The sequence below is a fragment of the Pelobates fuscus genome, chromosome 1, assembly GCF_036172605.1.
Source record: "Pelobates fuscus isolate aPelFus1 chromosome 1, aPelFus1.pri, whole genome shotgun sequence".
Taxonomy (NCBI): domain Eukaryota; kingdom Metazoa; phylum Chordata; class Amphibia; order Anura; family Pelobatidae; genus Pelobates; species Pelobates fuscus.
Genome location: NC_086317.1, coordinates 441,139,789 through 441,159,033, shown reverse-complemented (window position 1 = coordinate 441,159,033; position 19,245 = coordinate 441,139,789). Strand labels below are relative to the sequence as shown.

The 19,245-nt window shown below is 39.4% G+C and overlaps 1 protein-coding gene across 1 annotated transcript in view; it reads right to left on the bottom strand.

Annotated features, from left to right (window-relative positions):
- MICU2 (mitochondrial calcium uptake 2) overlaps positions 1-13,401 on the bottom strand; it is a 284,103-nt gene extending 270,702 nt beyond the window's left edge. Inside the window, exon 1 of the mRNA XM_063429809.1 lies at positions 13,186-13,401. Coding sequence (XP_063285879.1) covers positions 13,186-13,383 — 198 coding nt within the window. The 5' untranslated portion in view covers positions 13,384-13,401. The remainder of the gene's footprint in view (positions 1-13,185) is intronic.
- Positions 13,402-19,245: the final 5,844 nt, after the last annotated feature.

The window sequence follows — 19,245 nt, the reverse complement described above, 5'->3', positions numbered from 1 at the left end:
CGGATTTGGTCCTTAATCGTATCCCAATTGATCGTTTGGTTTGATTTCCAATTCCGTGCTAAGACAATTTTGAATGCAATATAGCAGTGAATAACAAAGCATCTGATACTATAGACCATCTTTGGCCAGTGCATGTGTAGCAAGACTATCTCAGGTTTCATTTCTAACTCTATTCCGGTTATCTCTTTTATGAATCTTAGCATTCTCTTTATAGAGCTCTGGATTTTTGAACAACTCCACCAGATATGGATAAATGAGCCTGCTTCTTTATCGCATCTCCAACATTTAGAAGATACCCCTGGGTACATCTGGGACAGCTTACTGGGGACTAGATACCATCTATAGATGACCTTATAGTAAGATTCTAATAGATTTAAGCAGAAAAAGCCTTCGATAGGCTAAACTGGAAGTTTTTAGAACTAACCCTAGAAGCCTATGGAATAGATGACTGGATGATAAGAGGAATTATGGCCCTATATAAAAACCCTTCTACTAGGATAGTAGGCCCTAATGTATGTTCAGATTGGGTATCAGTTAATAATGGAGTCAGACAAGGATGCCCGCTCTCACCTCTATTATACATCCTCTCAATAGAACCCTTAGCGGAAAATATTAGAAACAATGTAGATATAAAGGGATACAAAATAGGAGAAAAAGAACTAAAAATTAGTATTTATGCGGATGACATCCTTCTGACAATCACTGACCCAGTTAGATCTTTGAAACATCTGATGGGAGAAGTTAGACGGTATAGCCAACTAGCAAATTATAAACTTAACAATGAAAAAACAGTCGTGATGAGCATTGAATTAGATAAAAAGTCAAGAGAGGAAATTAGTAATCTCTACGCATTTACATGGGCACCTCAGAAGTTTGACTGCTTAGGAATAACCATTACGAAAAATATAGAGAGAATGATGGAAGAAAATTTCTTAAGCTTGCTAAAAAGTACAAACTTACTACTCAAAGATTGGAGAAGTGCGCAGATTACCTGGTGGGGTCGTATTAATGTCATCAACTCCTATATTATCCCTAAGTGGAACTATTTATTTCAAATGATTCCACTCAGGGTTCCAGATAGTTGGTTGACATTATTGCAGAATAATCTAGAGAACTTTATTAATAAAGGTAAGAAAAATAGAATAAACAGGAAAATCCTATCACTAAAAACCAAGGACGGTGGATTAAATTTTCCCAATATAAGAGTTATATACTGGGCAAACGTGATTACACATATGTACAGGTCCCAGACGGTGACGGCTAGGAAAGAAAGTTGGTTTTGTATGGAAATGGAAGATTTAGGTCTAAAAAGTTCAGAGGGCATATTATGGAATACAAAACCTTTAGGTAAAATGGAGATCGATATCAAAAATAATATTATATGGGCTCAAATGGTGCCAGTCTGGGAGGAAATCAAAATGAAAATGTCTCTAAAACATGCGATTTTGGATACAGCAAATCTGAGAACAATAGAAGCCAATATGAGGGACATCTCTCTAGATAGCTGGCGAACCCAGGGAATATATAAAGTCTCGCAGATATTAGGTGCAGCTAACATATTGCCTTTTGATATTATTGTACAGAAATTCCATCTGTCCCAGCGAGAAGTATTTACGTACCTGAGACTTAAATATTTCCTGCAGAAACACCTTAGCAAAGATCTTGGAAAAGCGTATATGATGATAAAAAATATTTTCTCAAACCAGAATGTACCAAAAGTCCTAGCTAAAGCAATAGTAGCTATAAGAAACATGAATGAAGTGGTTAGCTTCCCTCAGAAAACTAAATGGGAGAGTGATCTGAAATGTCCGTTAGATCAGGATGAGTGGTGTAAAGCCATAAATATTACTCGTCGACAGGTCCAATGGTTTGTTTGTTTTGACACTTTTGCTTCCATCAATGAACTGATTTTTAGTAATGTAATTTTTCATGTCATGATTGTAGCTCTGTACCCAAGAACATAACATTTTACAAAGTTCATACTAATTTTAACTTCAAGATTTTAACCTTCTTTGCTTAAACACAAACTGTCACAGTTCTAACCGTGCCATCCAGATGGCCAGGCGTGGCCGTTCCACAAGTGCCAAACAGGGGATTTGAACCTGGATCCTCCGCCTGCTATACTGTCCTGGGCCTGCTATACTGCCTCTGAGCTACAGCAGATTTGGTTCTTTTGAATAAAATATATCCTTGTTATTCCTGGCATTGTCTGCAGCACTAGGGGATTGGACTTCATCTGTGGCTGATACATGTGCTTCACTTGAGGCATATTGCTAATCAATCGGGTATTTAAACACTGCCTTGCCCTTGGAACTTTGTCAGTTCTTTGATTCTGGTGATTGTGTGTTGTTCCTGTTTTGACTCCTGAACTAGTTCTCCAAATCGACCCCGGCTCCTGACCTTGGCTTCTATCCTCGTTTATCCTGACCTCTGGCATCCCCTGCCTTTGGCTTATCCTCGACTATCCTCCTGCTTGTGTCCTTGTCTGTACCGCGAATTGGAGCATCTTTCCTGCACCGTTCCTGTGCACAGATTCACAGTCCTGGTGGTTTCTTACCTGATCACCTTGGACTGTGTTTATCTGCAAGTGTGAACATACATCTCTGCCTACCGGACTCCCACCTCAGGTAAGACCCTGACACAAACCTTGGAAGCGCTGTTTCAGTAACATCACTTTATGAATCATAGGAGCTGAGGAGATGTTGAACACCATGAAATACTGCTCCCAGGAAAACACAGAATTTCACTGTTCTTTCCTATGAGAAGCATTTAATTGGATGTGTTGGGTGCTCATTGCACATGCACAGCACATCCTCCATGCTCCTCTAAGATGAGCATTAGATTGGACAACAAGCCAACTTTGTCACAGGAGGCAGATAGGGCAGCAGTGCCAAGGGAGTCTCAGTGCTGTAAAAATTGTAAGTAAAATGCTTTTTAGATTTATTTAAAGGGACACTTCAGTCACCCAAACAACTTTTGCTTAACCCCTTAAGGACCAAACTTCTGGAATAAAATGGAATCATGACGTGTCACACACGTCATGTGTCCTTAAGGGGTTAATGAAGCAATTTGTGTATAGATCACGCCACTGAAATTTCACTGCTTGCTTTTCTTGTATTCCTGTTAATGCAGCCCTAGCCACACCTCTCCTAGCTGTGACTGACACAGCCTGCATGAAAGCAAAATGGTTTAATTTTCAAGCACATGTTATTAACGTTAAAGGTTTTTCTCTCCAGCTTTGTAAATTGAACTTTAATTACATACAGGAGGCTTCAGCATGGTCTAGCAAGCTAGTAACAGAGCAGGAGATGAGAAATTGTAAATTAAACAGACCTGCAATAAAGGATGTGTAAAGATTAGATGACTCTTTACATGGAGTGTTTAGGAAGTCTGTGTAAGTCACATGCAGGGAGGTATGGCTAGGGCTGCAGAAACAAAGGGATTTAACTCCTAAATGGCAGAGAACCTGCAGGAGCACAATCTATTCACCAAAACGGTTTCATTAAGCTAAAATTGTTTGGGTGACTATAGTGTCCCTTTAAATTATTTTTCATAACTTTTATAGCATTTACGGGGGAAGGGAGGACTAATTCTAATGTCGGACGGGGCACTACAGTCTTAGGAATACAGTTCTTATGCAAAAGTGCTCTTTTAAAATACTAGTTTAATGTTACACACTATTTAATACTACTGATAGCACCCAGTGCAAATCCAAAGATATTTAAATTGAACAAAAAAGGCCTGCTTTTGAAACTAGTCATGGTGGGATAGGCATGCGTTTGTAGTATAAATGTCTCTACTGCTGAATACTCTCCTGATTAACTCTGTTAGTATGTTCAGTGATGACTTGGCATTCATATTTTAATAGAAATCTTTTTCCTTTCACGCTACAGTCCAACACATAAGAAAACCAAAAGCTGCAATTAATTTACAAAGCTACATAAAGCCTTTAATCACTGTGTTTTATAATTCATATATGCTTTCTATTTTCCAGCATGTTTTTTTTTTGTTTTTTTTTTATTGTTTAGAGTTCTGCATAACTTGTTATATTTCTGTAACACTTGAAATCAAAGATTGTAACATTTTGGCTGGTCTATGATGTCTATGGCAGTATCAGAAACACAATCAGAGTGGAAAGGAACACTGCTGATTACAGCCTGCGAGGACTTTTGTTATCGGTTTCAGATCGGCGGGTAAAAAAAAATGCTATTAAACTCATGCATTAATCCAAGAACATTCTTGGTAATGGAATGTCTATGCTTCACCGGGTGAATTAAGCAGTTATACAAACACGTACTCAGGTTAATTCTGCACAGGACACCCAGATTTTACATTAATTTCAGAGAACACCGAACATATAACAAATGTAACAATACGGCTTTATTTTTGGGACACACAAGTCAAATTTAAATAAACTTTATTTGAACTGTGTTTTGTTAACAAATACTCAATCTTTATAGTTTGCTAGCTTAAACCAATATTTATTTATTATATTAAAGGGCTATCCTCTTTTAATGCTCCTTAAAGGTGATAAAGGGGAAAGAATGTCTTTTTATCAGTCAAAGCCTCCAGCGGATATGATTAAAGAATATAAAATTATATCATGCTCCACCACTCAAAACTTGATGTGTGTCTTACTTTTAAAACAAAGTGACCGAGCAACGTTTTAACCACTGGTGGAGTCTTCGCCAAGTAGTACAATTATTATAATAGTTTAATTGATTAGCATCTTTTGGCAAGCATACAAGTAAGTAAAACTTCTAAAATGGCACAGGAAGACATTCAAATGCAAATTTAAGTTCGGCCTACAAAGTAAAAAAGTATTAAAAACAATATCACGTTAGAAGAGTGTGTGACATGTTAATTTGTATTCTGCCTTTCAGAAGACAATCTGTGCTGTCCTACAGTTTTATTTAGGACATCATAACAGTAATAAATAACATAATAAGAGGAATTTAGCTACTTATTATGCGTTGAATTTAATCTTTAAACGGGACAATTCCGACCTGGCAAAAGACCATACATTTTATTATTATATCAAATAAACACTAACTGGTAGACCACTTTTGCAAACTGTTTCATAGATCAGTCATCAATTAAACTATCCTACAAATAATAGAATGGTAAAACATATACTTTATTTTGTTCCAACACAAATAGGAGCTTTATTCTCAAAAACCATCGAGCAGCAATTTTTTCCCAGACTGAAATTAGTTGTAAATTACTTTAAAATAAACATTTTTTTCCTGATAATTCTAATTAGAATGTAAAATATTAAGTTAATTTGAAACAGGATTACTAAAATAAAATGTGTTTTGTCAATTTCATGCATGCACTATTTGTATTCAGTAAAAGGATAAATATCCTCAAAAAGGAACATGCTATTTTTTTTTACCATATATGCATCTAGACATTTATTAATATTGTCAAATTTACAAACTCTCTGCAGACCCCGAAAGAACAACTCATGTTTCGACTTTCTCAAAATAAATTAATTAATATATATATATATATATATATATATATAAAATGGGGTACATTGACGTTGTGGCAGGCATATGCAGTGTATGATCATATAATGTAACTACCCCCCATGAAGTTTGCCTAGATTAGGTGTTTAAAAAAAATAAAATCTGTCAGCATTGTAATGGCTGCTTAGTGGATAAGTGAGTACACTGGATCTTGTGTAATATATATATATATATATATATATATATATATATATATATATATATATATATATTAGATAGATATAATATATAAAATGTATGATTACATTTGGTCTTTGAATATTGTAAAACGATTATTAAAAAAGCCATCCCTAAAAAGTACAAACACGTTTAAAAGGGCCACTTGGTGCTACATAAAAAGCAATGTTGTAGGCCCACAACTGGAAAAGAAAAGAACACAATATTTTAAAAACGATGCTTATTGTAATACAATGTTATCTACTAAACATTTAACTAGTCTAAGTATTTGTCAATCCCAGTTGGTCCGAATCCTCTAAATCCCTCAATTTTATTTAAAAAAAATAAATGTATCAACACGCACACATTTTCATAAAGATAGTTTTTAAACATCCCAGCTAGTAGATGCTGTGGTGTTCTTCCGAAAGAAAAAAAAAAATAATTAAAAAAAATGTATCAGAGAGAGCATGCAATGAAAATCTGAAAAGGGAATTACGAATGTTATGCCAAAATAGCTGAATAAGAAAATCCCTCTCTAGTCCACAGTTTAACAGTATTAACAATGACATATCTCTGAGGATTGTGTGTAAAATTGCCAATTAACTGTTTACAGAGTCATACTTCTATAATGCAATAAATGGACACAGATTTTCTCATGCGTTGTATTAGAAATGAGGGAAAAAAAACTGGGTCATGTAACAAATATGTTTCCATAAAGATACCATTAAAACATAAAAAAAACAATATTGCTGCAGCTCGTATGTCAGATATTACTATAAAAGCAATAAAGGTTTAGTCCTGTGCTTTAATAGAATGGTAGCGGCAGAATTTCAGCTTAAAAGAAAATGGCTAGCAGCTGCCACTTCTATGTTTATGACTCGGCAGTTTTGATCCCACAAACCAGCCCCTGTGAAACATCCATGAAATGATCTTAATAATAAACACGATTGGCCAGCTGAGAAGGAAAAATAAAACACAAGAGAAACTTTTGGAGATGTAGATTATGTGTGGGGGAGGGCAGGAATTTTACCTCCATGATTTTTAATCCGTATACAGCTTACTAACTATATGAAGCCTTTGCTTCTGCCCACAAATCTTTCCGAGTCGGTCCTAAATTTATGTTTTCATCACTTTATGTCCACAAGGTGCCTGCTTGAAATGTTAAAACAACTGGAGATTTTATCTGAAGCGAGATTCAATGGCTCAGTGTTCTACTAGAACATGAGGATACGCAACAGTAGAATATATATCTAGAGGTCGAATGCCTACCAGGAGATCAAATTGTTTATTCAGCAATTATACATTGAAAATAGTGATATTACAACTAGTGATGGAGATAGATACATAGTATGCATGATATTTTAATAAAGATTTTACATTTAGGTTTTTAGGAATTCAGTAATTGTTACATTCACCAGCATTCACAAGTTCTTCGTGGTCTTGATTATTTCAGAATTTAGTTTGACATCTCTCATCTCATGTTAAGTAAGGATGGTGTCAACAATACAATCCACACTCCCTGACATTCAGAATACAAAATGAACCCTATCACAAAATCAGAGATGGACAGTTTCTGAAAAGCTCTGAAAACTGGCTATAGCGATTGTATACAATTATTCAAGTCTTGTTTCTTATTCATTATTTTTATGAGGAGTAAAATAAATGTATCCTTTAAAATGCCACCCCTCTACAGGAATCAGCTGCCCCTCATTTCAAAGTAGTTAACATCAGCAGTAAATTTAATTCAGAAACAAGTTATCTACCTATAACAATTCAGATATAATTTTAATAAATGCCCAAGTTTTTTTTTTTTTAAAACAAATATACTCTTATATTACCTTTAAAAAAAATACATTTTTAAATAAAAAAAAAAAAAAAGAATTATCTGGAAATTGCCCCTTTGAAAAAAGTGATCTATAAGTTGTTACACTTTTTACATGCGATACATTTTCTCTACTTGTATATTTAAACTGACATTACAATCCGAATCAGGGCACACATTGCATTGTAGAAGGAGAACCAATAATGGAGATTTATGAAAGTGTTGCAGACAGTTTTGAGCATTTTTTAGCATTTCTTTGGTGCAATTTATTAAATCTGTCAAGTCCCGTCCCCCCTTTGTTTCAACTGTTGCTCTAGAACTGACATTTTTGAATGTACTGAATTTTCCAGACACAATGTATTGACCAAACTTTCCATCAGAAAACGGTTCTCTTTCACCTCTTTTTTTCTGTCCCTTTAAATTGCCTTTTGTGAAATCGCTAATTCTCAAAAAAAAAAACTAGAAAAAGCTCTTTAGAGTATATCATGTCATTCGACAAATATAAGATGCGATTGCTGGTATGTGAACTACTGCAACATAGCAAGCATTAAAGAAAATCGCTTATGTTGGCTTGTATAAATACATGACAATTATTAATCTACAGCAATTTGGTATTCTAATGGCACAAAGGATGGAAAGTTTGAAGTATGGAAGCAAACCAAATTAGAAGAAATTACATGTCCACTGCAATGCTACTACAGAAACCCCAGCATGCATAAAGAATATAAGCCAGTCTCGCCAATTGCGCATTTTTTTCCCCCAATCGCTTTATTTTGAAACATTTGATACAATTGAAAATATTGTGCTCATGATTAAAAATAAAGGAGATAGATACTACTACATCCTATTTTTTTTTTTTTTTTTTATGATTTTCATCAGTTTAGTATCTGTAGTGTCCACGCTGATTAGGAATATTGCTATAGCATTTACCTAGAACTCCTTCTGACACCATGAATTCAGTGATTACAAGTGGTCAGTCAGGAAAGATAGTTGTAGAAGAGTAAGCATACAAAATAGTATGTATGTATGTATAGTAATGGATTTTCTGGAATAGAAATCAGTTACAATATTGCACCTCAATAACTTACCTACAAAAATAACTTTATTTTGTTTATTACAAAACAAATTCTTTAAACATAGATTGTAAAAAAAAAAAAAAAAAAAAAAAAAAAAAAAAAAAACCCAAAAGGTCTCTATACCATTTCAGAAAATGAGCCCTTCCGATACATTGCAACAAAACAAAAATGAAGGTGAAAAGAAATTTCTGTAGGGCGTACCAATGAGTTAGTAGATTGGTTACAAAAGAGAAAGAAAAAAGGTCTGGTAAAAAGGGGAAAACCAGAGCAACTATTAGAGCTACTAATAACTTATGGTACAGAATTGCACGAGTTTGAAAAAATAAAAAAAATAATGCAGAATCACAGCTGGTTTTAGCATCTATATGGAAAGTAATGTAGGGTGGTCCAGAGTTGTCAAGAATTTCTACTAGAACAAGAGGGAATTATTTTACATTTCATTATGCAAGGCTTGACATTAAATTAGATGGCAATAATCTTTATTAGATCTTAAATGACAAAATAGTTCTACAAAATTGATCAACTAGGGAAATCTATCTGCATCACTGCCACAAAAAGATAATTGGTGAAGGGGGCGGCAGTTAAGACAGCTGCACTCCCATTCAAAATCGAGGATGGGCCTCCCTCAGTTGAGCAACGACTATCACCAGCTGCACCAGGCCCGTAAGTCAGCTTGGACAAGCTTTTTAACTGCTTCTGGGCGAAATTGGAAGCATGGACGGGGATAGCACCGGCTCGGGGTGAGGAGGAAGCACAAAGAAGAGATGGGCACGGGGCACATGTTACCCCTTCGTGCGCAAGCATCCAACAAGCCACTGTACCTCATAAGCACGGCCCACCTAGGCCAAGGGCCGCCCGGGGAACTCAACCGCCGCATAGACCATGAAGACAGACGACCCCTTGCCGCAAGCGGCGCCAAACACCCAGGAGATGCTGCCATATCTCCTCAAGGAAGGACTTGGACTTTGTCGCAAGCCCCCCTGAGCCTGTGGTGTCATAATGCGGGTCCATAACAAGGCATAGGGCTGGAAGGTAACCACACAATGCCCTTGCCCAGCAATATCTCAGGAATACACTCACGTGTTTCCAAGTCTCGGCGTGGGCTGAGCGTAAATACCTGGGGTCTGGGACTGACAGCACTTTGCCTACCATTGAGACATCCTGTCTTACCACTGAAATGCCTGTCTGCTGCACAGTTTACCAATGCCTATGATTATTAGAGCTTACCTAACAGTTCTCTAAAGTCTGAACATGGGGAGACACAGTGGTTATTTTATCTTGTTTACCTAGTGTGGGGTACCACATACACAACACTACTACAATAACGCTTAGCCAGACAATCAAAGCACAGTGTCACATGATGCTTGATTTACCCAGAGATTCCTTACAACTATTACTTACTCATGTGTACTGGCTACTGCTGACCAGTAAGCTTCGCTTAAACGTTACCACAGTACTTAATGCATGACCTAACTAGTTACTTTCATTGTGATTTTCACTTGTATACTTCACTTGTTTAAACCTTCACGTTTCTTTAAAAAAAAAAGAAAAGTAATGTCCACTAATGCTTGTCTGACTTTCAATGCACTGTGCAAAAATAAAATAAAAAGATATTTGGTATGAGAAATGTGATACCCCTACAAAAATATGATTACACACTGTATTTTACAATACTATGTTAAACTTGTGAAGAAACAGGGGAGTATTATATTTTGTAACTCTGAAAACATTACTCTGTCCTTCCTAAAACTACCGGTATTTGTTCCTATTGTGTCGAGTGCGCGTGTTGCACTATATACTCACCTCAAATAAAATATTTTGTTAATTTACATGCATTTCTCCATTACATTGAATTCACTGCAAGCCTAGTTTAACTTCAAATCAAAACATTTGCAGAAAGCAGAATGCGGAAAAAATAATGAATTTTTAAAAAAAGGAGTTAAAAAAAAAAGGAAATAAATTACAAAACTGAAATGTGCCATCCAATAAAATATAAATTTAACACTAAATTATCTAAGCTGATTACCCAGTCGTGTACTGACCATGGTGCTGATTACTAGTTGATTTCCCTTGTGATAAAATAATGTTCTGCTTTTCATTGCAATAGCAAAACACAAAACTAAGCTGCAATATTAGATGTAAGGAAAATGTTAAATGAAGAAATCTATGTAGATTTAAATTATTTCATTGGGTTTTCTACTCCATAGAATTAAAATACCAATGTATGCCTATGTCCTCCAATCAAACATGCATGGATTTTGAAAAGAGACGCTGCTCTAATTAGATCATACATAGGAAATTAAAATAAAATTGTAATGATACACTAGTTTTCTCATAAATTTAGGATTACCCATCTACTTTGCAATGAACATAGCGGTATTTTAAATGTTAGATAAAAACCTGCCTGTTAGATAACAGTAAGCATTGTACTGTGTGGAAGAACAAATATTGAGTAAATTTATGAACTTGTTAAGATAGGTATCCAATGATGCTCAGCCACAGGAATACACAGTTACCCATCAGTGGTAAACACTTTTGAAGTGACTTGTGGCACGAATACATTTGGTGACCCTGACTAGTAATGCACTGCAGTAAACACCTGATGTCCCTGAACAGACATGCATAGCAACAGATAACCCAGGGATTACTGACCAGCAAAACATTGCAGCAGAGACCTAGGGAGCCCTGCCCCAGGGAACCCCCACACAGCCCCTGCAACCAGGGAACCCCCACACAGCCCCTGCAACCAGGGAACCCCCACACAGCCCCTGCAACCAGGGAACCCCCACACAGCCCCTGCAACCAGGGAACCCCCACACAGCCCCTGCAACCAGGGAACCCCCACACAGCCCCTGCAACCAGGGAACCCCCACACAGCCCCTGCAACCAGGGAACCCCCACACAGCCCCTGCAACCAGGGAACCCCCACACAGCCCCTGCAACCAGGGAACCCCCACACAGCCCCTGCAACCAGGGAACCCCCACACAGCCCCTGCAACCAGGGAACCCCCACACAGCCCCTGCAACCAGGGAACCCCCACACAGCCCCTGCAACCAGGGAACCCCCACACAGCCCCTGCAACCAGGGAACCCCCACACAGCCCCTGCAACCAGGGAACCCCCACACAGCCCCTGCAACCAGGGAACCCCCACACAGCCCCTGCAACCAGGGAACCCCCACACAGCCCCTGCAACCAGGGAACCCCCACACAGCCCCTGCAACCAGGGAACCCCCACACAGCCCCTGCAACCAGGGAACCCCCACACAGCCCCTGCAACCAGGGAACCCCCACACAGCCCCTGCAACCAGGGAACCCCCACACAGCCCCTGCAACCAGGGAACCCCCACACAGCCCCTGCAACCAGGGAACCCCCACACAGCCCCTGCAACCAGGGAACCCCCACACAGCCCCTGCAACCAGGGAACCCCCACACAGCCCCTGCAACCAGGGAACCCCCACACAGCCCCTGCAACCAGGGAACCCCCACACAGCCCCTGCAACCAGGGAACCCCCACACAGCCCCTGCAACCAGGGAACCCCCACACAGCCCCTGCAACCAGGGAACCCCCACACAGCCCCTGCAACCAGGGAACCCCCACACAGCCCCTGCAACCAGGGAACCCCCACACAGCCCCTGCAACCAGGGAACCCCCACACAGCCCCTGCAACCAGGGAACCCCCACACAGCCCCTGCAACCAGGGAACCCCCACACAGCCCCTGCAACCAGGGAACCCCCACACAGCCCCTGCAACCAGGGAACCCCCACACAGCCCCTGCAACCAGGGAACCCCCACACAGCCCCTGCAACCAGGGAACCCCCACACAGCCCCTGCAACCAGGGAACCCCCACACAGCCCCTGCAACCAGGGAACCCCCACACAGCCCCTGCAACCAGGGAACCCCCACACAGCCCCTGCAACCAGGGAACCCCCACACAGCCCCTGCAACCAGGGAACCCCCACACAGCCCCTGCAACCAGGGAACCCCCACACAGCCCCTGCAACCAGGGAACCCCCACACAGCCCCTGCAACCAGGGAACCCCCACACAGCCCCTGCAACCAGGGAACCCCCACACAGCCCCTGCAACCAGGGAACCCCCACACAGCCCCTGCAACCAGGGAACCCCCACACAGCCCCTGCAACCAGGGAACCCCCACACAGCCCCTGCAACCAGGGAACCCCCACACAGCCCCTGCAACCAGGGAACCCCCACACAGCCCCTGCAACCAGGGAACCCCCACACAGCCCCTGCAACCAGGGAACCCCCACACAGCCCCTGCAACCAGGGAACCCCCACACAGCCCCTGCAACCAGGGAACCCCCACACAGCCCCTGCAACCAGGGAACCCCCAGACAGCCCCTGCAACCAGGGAACCCCCAGACAGCCCCTGCAACCAGGGAACCCCCAGACAGCCCCTGCAACCAGGGAACCCCCAGACAGCCCCTGCAACCAGGGAACCCCCAGACAGCCCCTGCCCCAGGGAACCCCCAGACAGCCACTGATACCGCTGGTGTCTAGTTAATGTGACAGGGCCCGCAGTCCGGGATGATGAAGCATTGCAGGTTGCTATTTCCAGCACTCTGATAGTAACCTACCTGTGCGCACACTCTCGGCAGTAACAGGTCTCGGTTCTGCGGCCATCCCAGCAGCATTCCCCCGGTATACACAGCCCCCGCCCCGGCTAGGGCTGTCCCAGCGAGCCGAGCTGCCCCGAGCCATGTCCGGTTCCCGGAAGCTCCCACGGGAACGATTCTACGGAAAATAACAGAGTAAACCGCTCTCCAGGCCGCCATCTTCCCGGAAATGTCAGCTGTCACTAGGCAGCTCGCTCTCGCGAGAGCAGAGCAGCAGTAAAACTGGCTGACGTCACGCGATGTGGTCACGTGATCTACCTGCGTTCCTGGTGAGTGGCTGGTCCCAGGGCTGGGACTTTTACTTTCGGTGCTGCAGGTGGCATGGTCACGTGACTCACATCTACCTTCATTGGAGACTTTCTATCTGTAACAACACACTGCATGGACCTTCTCACACCATCTGTAATAATAATAACACACTGTATGGACCTTCTCACACCATCTATAATAATAATAACACACTGTATGGACCATCTCACACCATCTGTAATAATAACACACTGCATGGACCTTCTCACACCATCTGTAATAATAATAACAACACACTGTATGGACCTTCTCACACCATCTATAATAATAATAACACTGTATGGACCATCTCACACCATCTATAATAATAACACACTGCATGGACCTTCTCACACCATCTGTAATAATAATAACAACACACTGTATGGATCTTCTCACACCATCTATAATAATAATAACACACTGCATGGACCTTCTCACACCATCTATAATAATAATAACACACTGCATGGACCTTCTCACACCATCTATAATAATAATAACACACTGCATGGACCTTCTCATACCATCTATAATAATAATAACACACTGCATGGACCTTCTCACACCATCTATAATAATAATAACACACTGCATGGACCTTCTCACACCATCTATAATAATAATAACACACTGCATGGACCTTCTCACACCATCTATAATAATAACACACTGTATGGACCATCTCACACCATCTGTAATAATAACACACTGTATGGACCTTCTCACACCATCTGTAATAATAACACACTGTATGGACCTTCTCACACCATCTGTAATAATAACACTGTATGGACCATCTCACACCATCTATAATAATAATAACACACTGCATGGACCTTCTCACACCATCTATAATAATAATAATAACACACTGTATGGACCATCTCACACCATCTATAATAATAATAACACACTGTATGGACCATCTAACACCATCTGTAATAATAATAACACACTGTATGGACCATCTCACACCATCTGTGATAATAACACACTGTATGGACCATCTCACACCATCTGTAATAATAATAACACACTGTATGGACCATCTCACACCATCTATAATAATAATAACACACTGTATGGACCATCTAACACCATCTGTAATAATAATAACACACTGTATGGACCTTCTCACACCATCTGTAATAATAACACACTGTATGGACCATCTCACACCATCTGTAATAATAATAACACACTGTATGGACCATCTCACACCATCTATAATAATAACACACTGTATGGACCTTCTCACACCATCTGTAATAATATCACACTGTATGGACCTTCTCACACCGTCTGTAATAATAATAACACACTGTATGAACCATCTCACACCATCTGTAATAATAATAACACACTGTATGGACCATCTCACACCATCTGTAATAATAACACTGTATGGACCATCTCACACCATCTGTAATAATAACACACTGTATGGACTTTCTCACACCATCTATAATAATAATAACACACTGCATGGACCTTCTCACACCCTCTATAATAATAATAACACACTGTATGGACCATCTCACACCATCTATAATAATAATAATAACACACTGTATGGACCATCTCACACCATCTATAATAATAATAACACACTGTATGGACCATCTCACACCATCTGTAATAATAATAACACACTGTATGGACCTTCTCACACCATCTGTAATAATAACACACTGTATGGACCTTCTCACACCATCTATAATAATAATAACACACTGTATGGACCTTCTCACACCATCTATAATAATAACACACTGCATGGACCGTCTCACACCATCTATAATAATAATAACACACTGCATGTACCTTCTCACATCATCTATAATAATAATAACACACTGTATGGACCATCTCACACCATTTATAATAATAACAACACACTGTATGGACCATCTCACACCATCTGTAATAATAACACTGTATGGACCATCTCACACCATCTGTAATAATAATAACACACTGTATGGACCTTCTCACACCATCTATAATAATAATAACACACTGTATGGACCTTCTCACACCATCTATAATAATAACACACTGCATGGACCGTCTCACACCATCTATAATAATAATAACACACTGCATGTACCTTCTCACACCATCTATAATAATAATAACACACTGTATGGACCTTCTCACACCATCTGTAATAATAACACACTGTATGGACCATCTCACACCATCTATAATAATAACACACTGTATGGACCTTCTCACACCATCTGTAATAATATCACACTGTATGGACCTTCTCACACCGTCTGTAATAATAATAACACACTGTATGAACCATCTCACACCATCTGTAATAATAATAACACACTGTATGGACCATCTCACACCATCTGTGATAATAACACACTGTATGGACCATCTCACACCATCTGTAATAATAACACTGTATGGACCATCTCACACCATCTGTAATAATAACACACTGTATGGACCTTCTCACACCATCTATAATAATAATAACACACTGCATGGACCTTTTCACACCATCTATAATAATAATAACACACTGTATGGACCATCTCACACCATCAATAATAATAATAATAACACACTGTATGGACCATCTCACACCATCTGTAATAATAACACTGTATGGACCATCTCACACCATCTATAATAATAATAACACACTGTATGGACCATCTCACACCATCTGTAATAATAATAACACACTGTATGGACCTTCTCACACCATCTGTAATAATAACACACTGTATGGACCTTCTCACACCATCTATAATAATAATAACACACTGTATGGACCTTCTCACACCATCTATAATAATAACACACTGCATGGACCGTCTCACACCATCTATAATAATAATAACACACTGCATGTACCTTCTCACACCATCTATAATAATAATAACACACTGTATGGACCATCTCACACCATCTATAATAATAACAACACACTGTATGGACCATCTCACACCATCTGTAATAATAACACTGTATGGACCATCTCACACCATCTGTAATAATAATAACACACTGTATGGACCATCTCACACCATCTATAATAATAATAACACACTGTATGGACCATCTCACACCATCTGTAATAATAACACTGTATGGACCATCTCACACCATCTATAATAATCTCACACAATCTGTAATAATAATAACACTGTATGGACCATCTCACACCATCTGTAATAATAACACACTGTATGGACCTTCTCACACCATCTATAATATTAATAACACACTGTATGGACCTTCTCACACCATCTATAATAATAACACACTGCATGGACCTTCTCACACCATCTATAATAATGATAACACACTGTATGGACCTTCTCACACCATCTATAATAATAACACACTGCATGGACCTTCTCACACCATCTATAATAATAATAACACACTGTATGGACCTTCTCACACCATCTATAATAATAACAACACTGTATGGACCATCTCACACCATCTGTAATAATAACACTGTATGGACCTTCTCACACCATCTGTAATAATAACACACTGTATGGACCATCTCACACCATCTGTAATAATAACACACTGTATGGACCTTCTCACACCATTTGTAATAATAACACACTGTATGGACCATCTCACACCATCTGTAATAATAACACACTGTATGGACCTTCTCACACCATCTGTAATAATAATAACAACACACTGTATGGGCCTTCTCACACCATCTATAATAATAATAACACACTGCATGGACCTTTTCACACCATCTATAATAATAATAACACACTGTATGGACCATCTCACACCATCAATAATAATAATAATAGCACACTGTATGGACCATCTCACACCATCTGTAATAATAACACTGTATGGACCATCTCACACCATCTATAATAATAATAACACACTGTATGGACCATCTCACACCATCTGTAATAATAATAACACACTGTATGGACCTTCTCACACCATCTATAATAATAATAACACACTGTATGGACCTTCTCACACCATCTATAATAATAACACACTGCATGGACCGTCTCACACCATCTATAATAATAATAACACACTGCATGTACCTTCTCACACCATCTATAATAATAATAACACACTGTATGGACCATCTCACACCATCTATAATAATAACAACACACTGTATGGACCATCTCACACTATCTGTAATAATAACACTGTATGGACCATCTCACACCATCTGTAATAATAATAACACACTGTATGGACCATCTCACACCATCTATAATAATAATAACACACTGTATGGACCATCTCACACCATCTGTAATAATAACACTGTATGGACCATCTCACACCATCTATAATAATCTCACACAATCTGTAATAATAATAACACTGTATGGACCATCTCACACCATCTGTAATAATAACACACTGTATGGACCTTCTCACACCATCTATAATATTAATAACACACTGTATGGACCTTCTCACACCATCTATAATAATAACACACTGCATGGACCTTCTCACACCATCTATAATAATAATAACACACTGTATGGACCTTCTCACACCATCTATAATAATAACACACTGCATGGACCTTCTCACACCATCTATAATAATAATAACACACTGTATGGACCTTCTCACACCATCTATAATAATAACAACACTGTATGGACCATCTCACACCATCTGTAATAATAACACTGTATGGACCTTCTCACACCATCTGTAATAATAACACACTGTATGGACCATCTCACACCATCTGTAATAATAACACACTGTATGGACCTTCTCACACCATTTGTAATAATAACACACTGTATGGACCATCTCACACCATCTGTAATAATAACACACTGTATGGACCTTCTCACACCATCTGTAATAATAATAACAACACACTGTATGGACCTTCTCACACCATCTATAATAATAATAACACACTGCATGGACCTTCTCACACCATCTATAATAATAATAACACACTGCATGGACCTTCTCACACCATCTATAATAATAATAACACACTGCATGGACCTTCTCACACCATCTATAATAATAACACACTGTATGGACCATCTCACACCATCTGTAATAATAACACACTGTATGGACCTTCTCACACCATCTGTAATAATAACACACTGTATGGACCTTCTCACACCATCTGTAATAATAACACTGTATGGACCATCTCACACCATCTATAATAATAATAACACACTGCATGGACCTTCTCACACCATCTATAATAATAATAACACACTGCATGGACCTTCTCACACCATCTATAATAATAACACACTGTATGGACCTTCTCACACCATCTGTAATAATATCATACTGTATGGACATTCTCACACCATCTGTAATAACACACTGTGTGTGAGCCTTCTCACACCATCTGTATTAACAACACACTGTATGGACCTTCTTACACCATCTATAGTAGCACACTGTATGAACCTTCTCACACCGTCTCTATTAACTATAAATTATATGGACCTTCTTAAACCATCTGTAATAACACAGTGTATAGTATGTACCTTCTCACACCATCTGTATTAACACACTGAATGGACCTTGCCATATCATCTGTATTAACAATATGCTACATGGACCTTCTCGTAGCATCTGTAAAAACAACACACTTCATGGACCTTCTCACACCATCTGTAATAACACACTGTATGGACCTTCTCACATGCATAAACAATATACTATATGGAACTTTTTGCACCA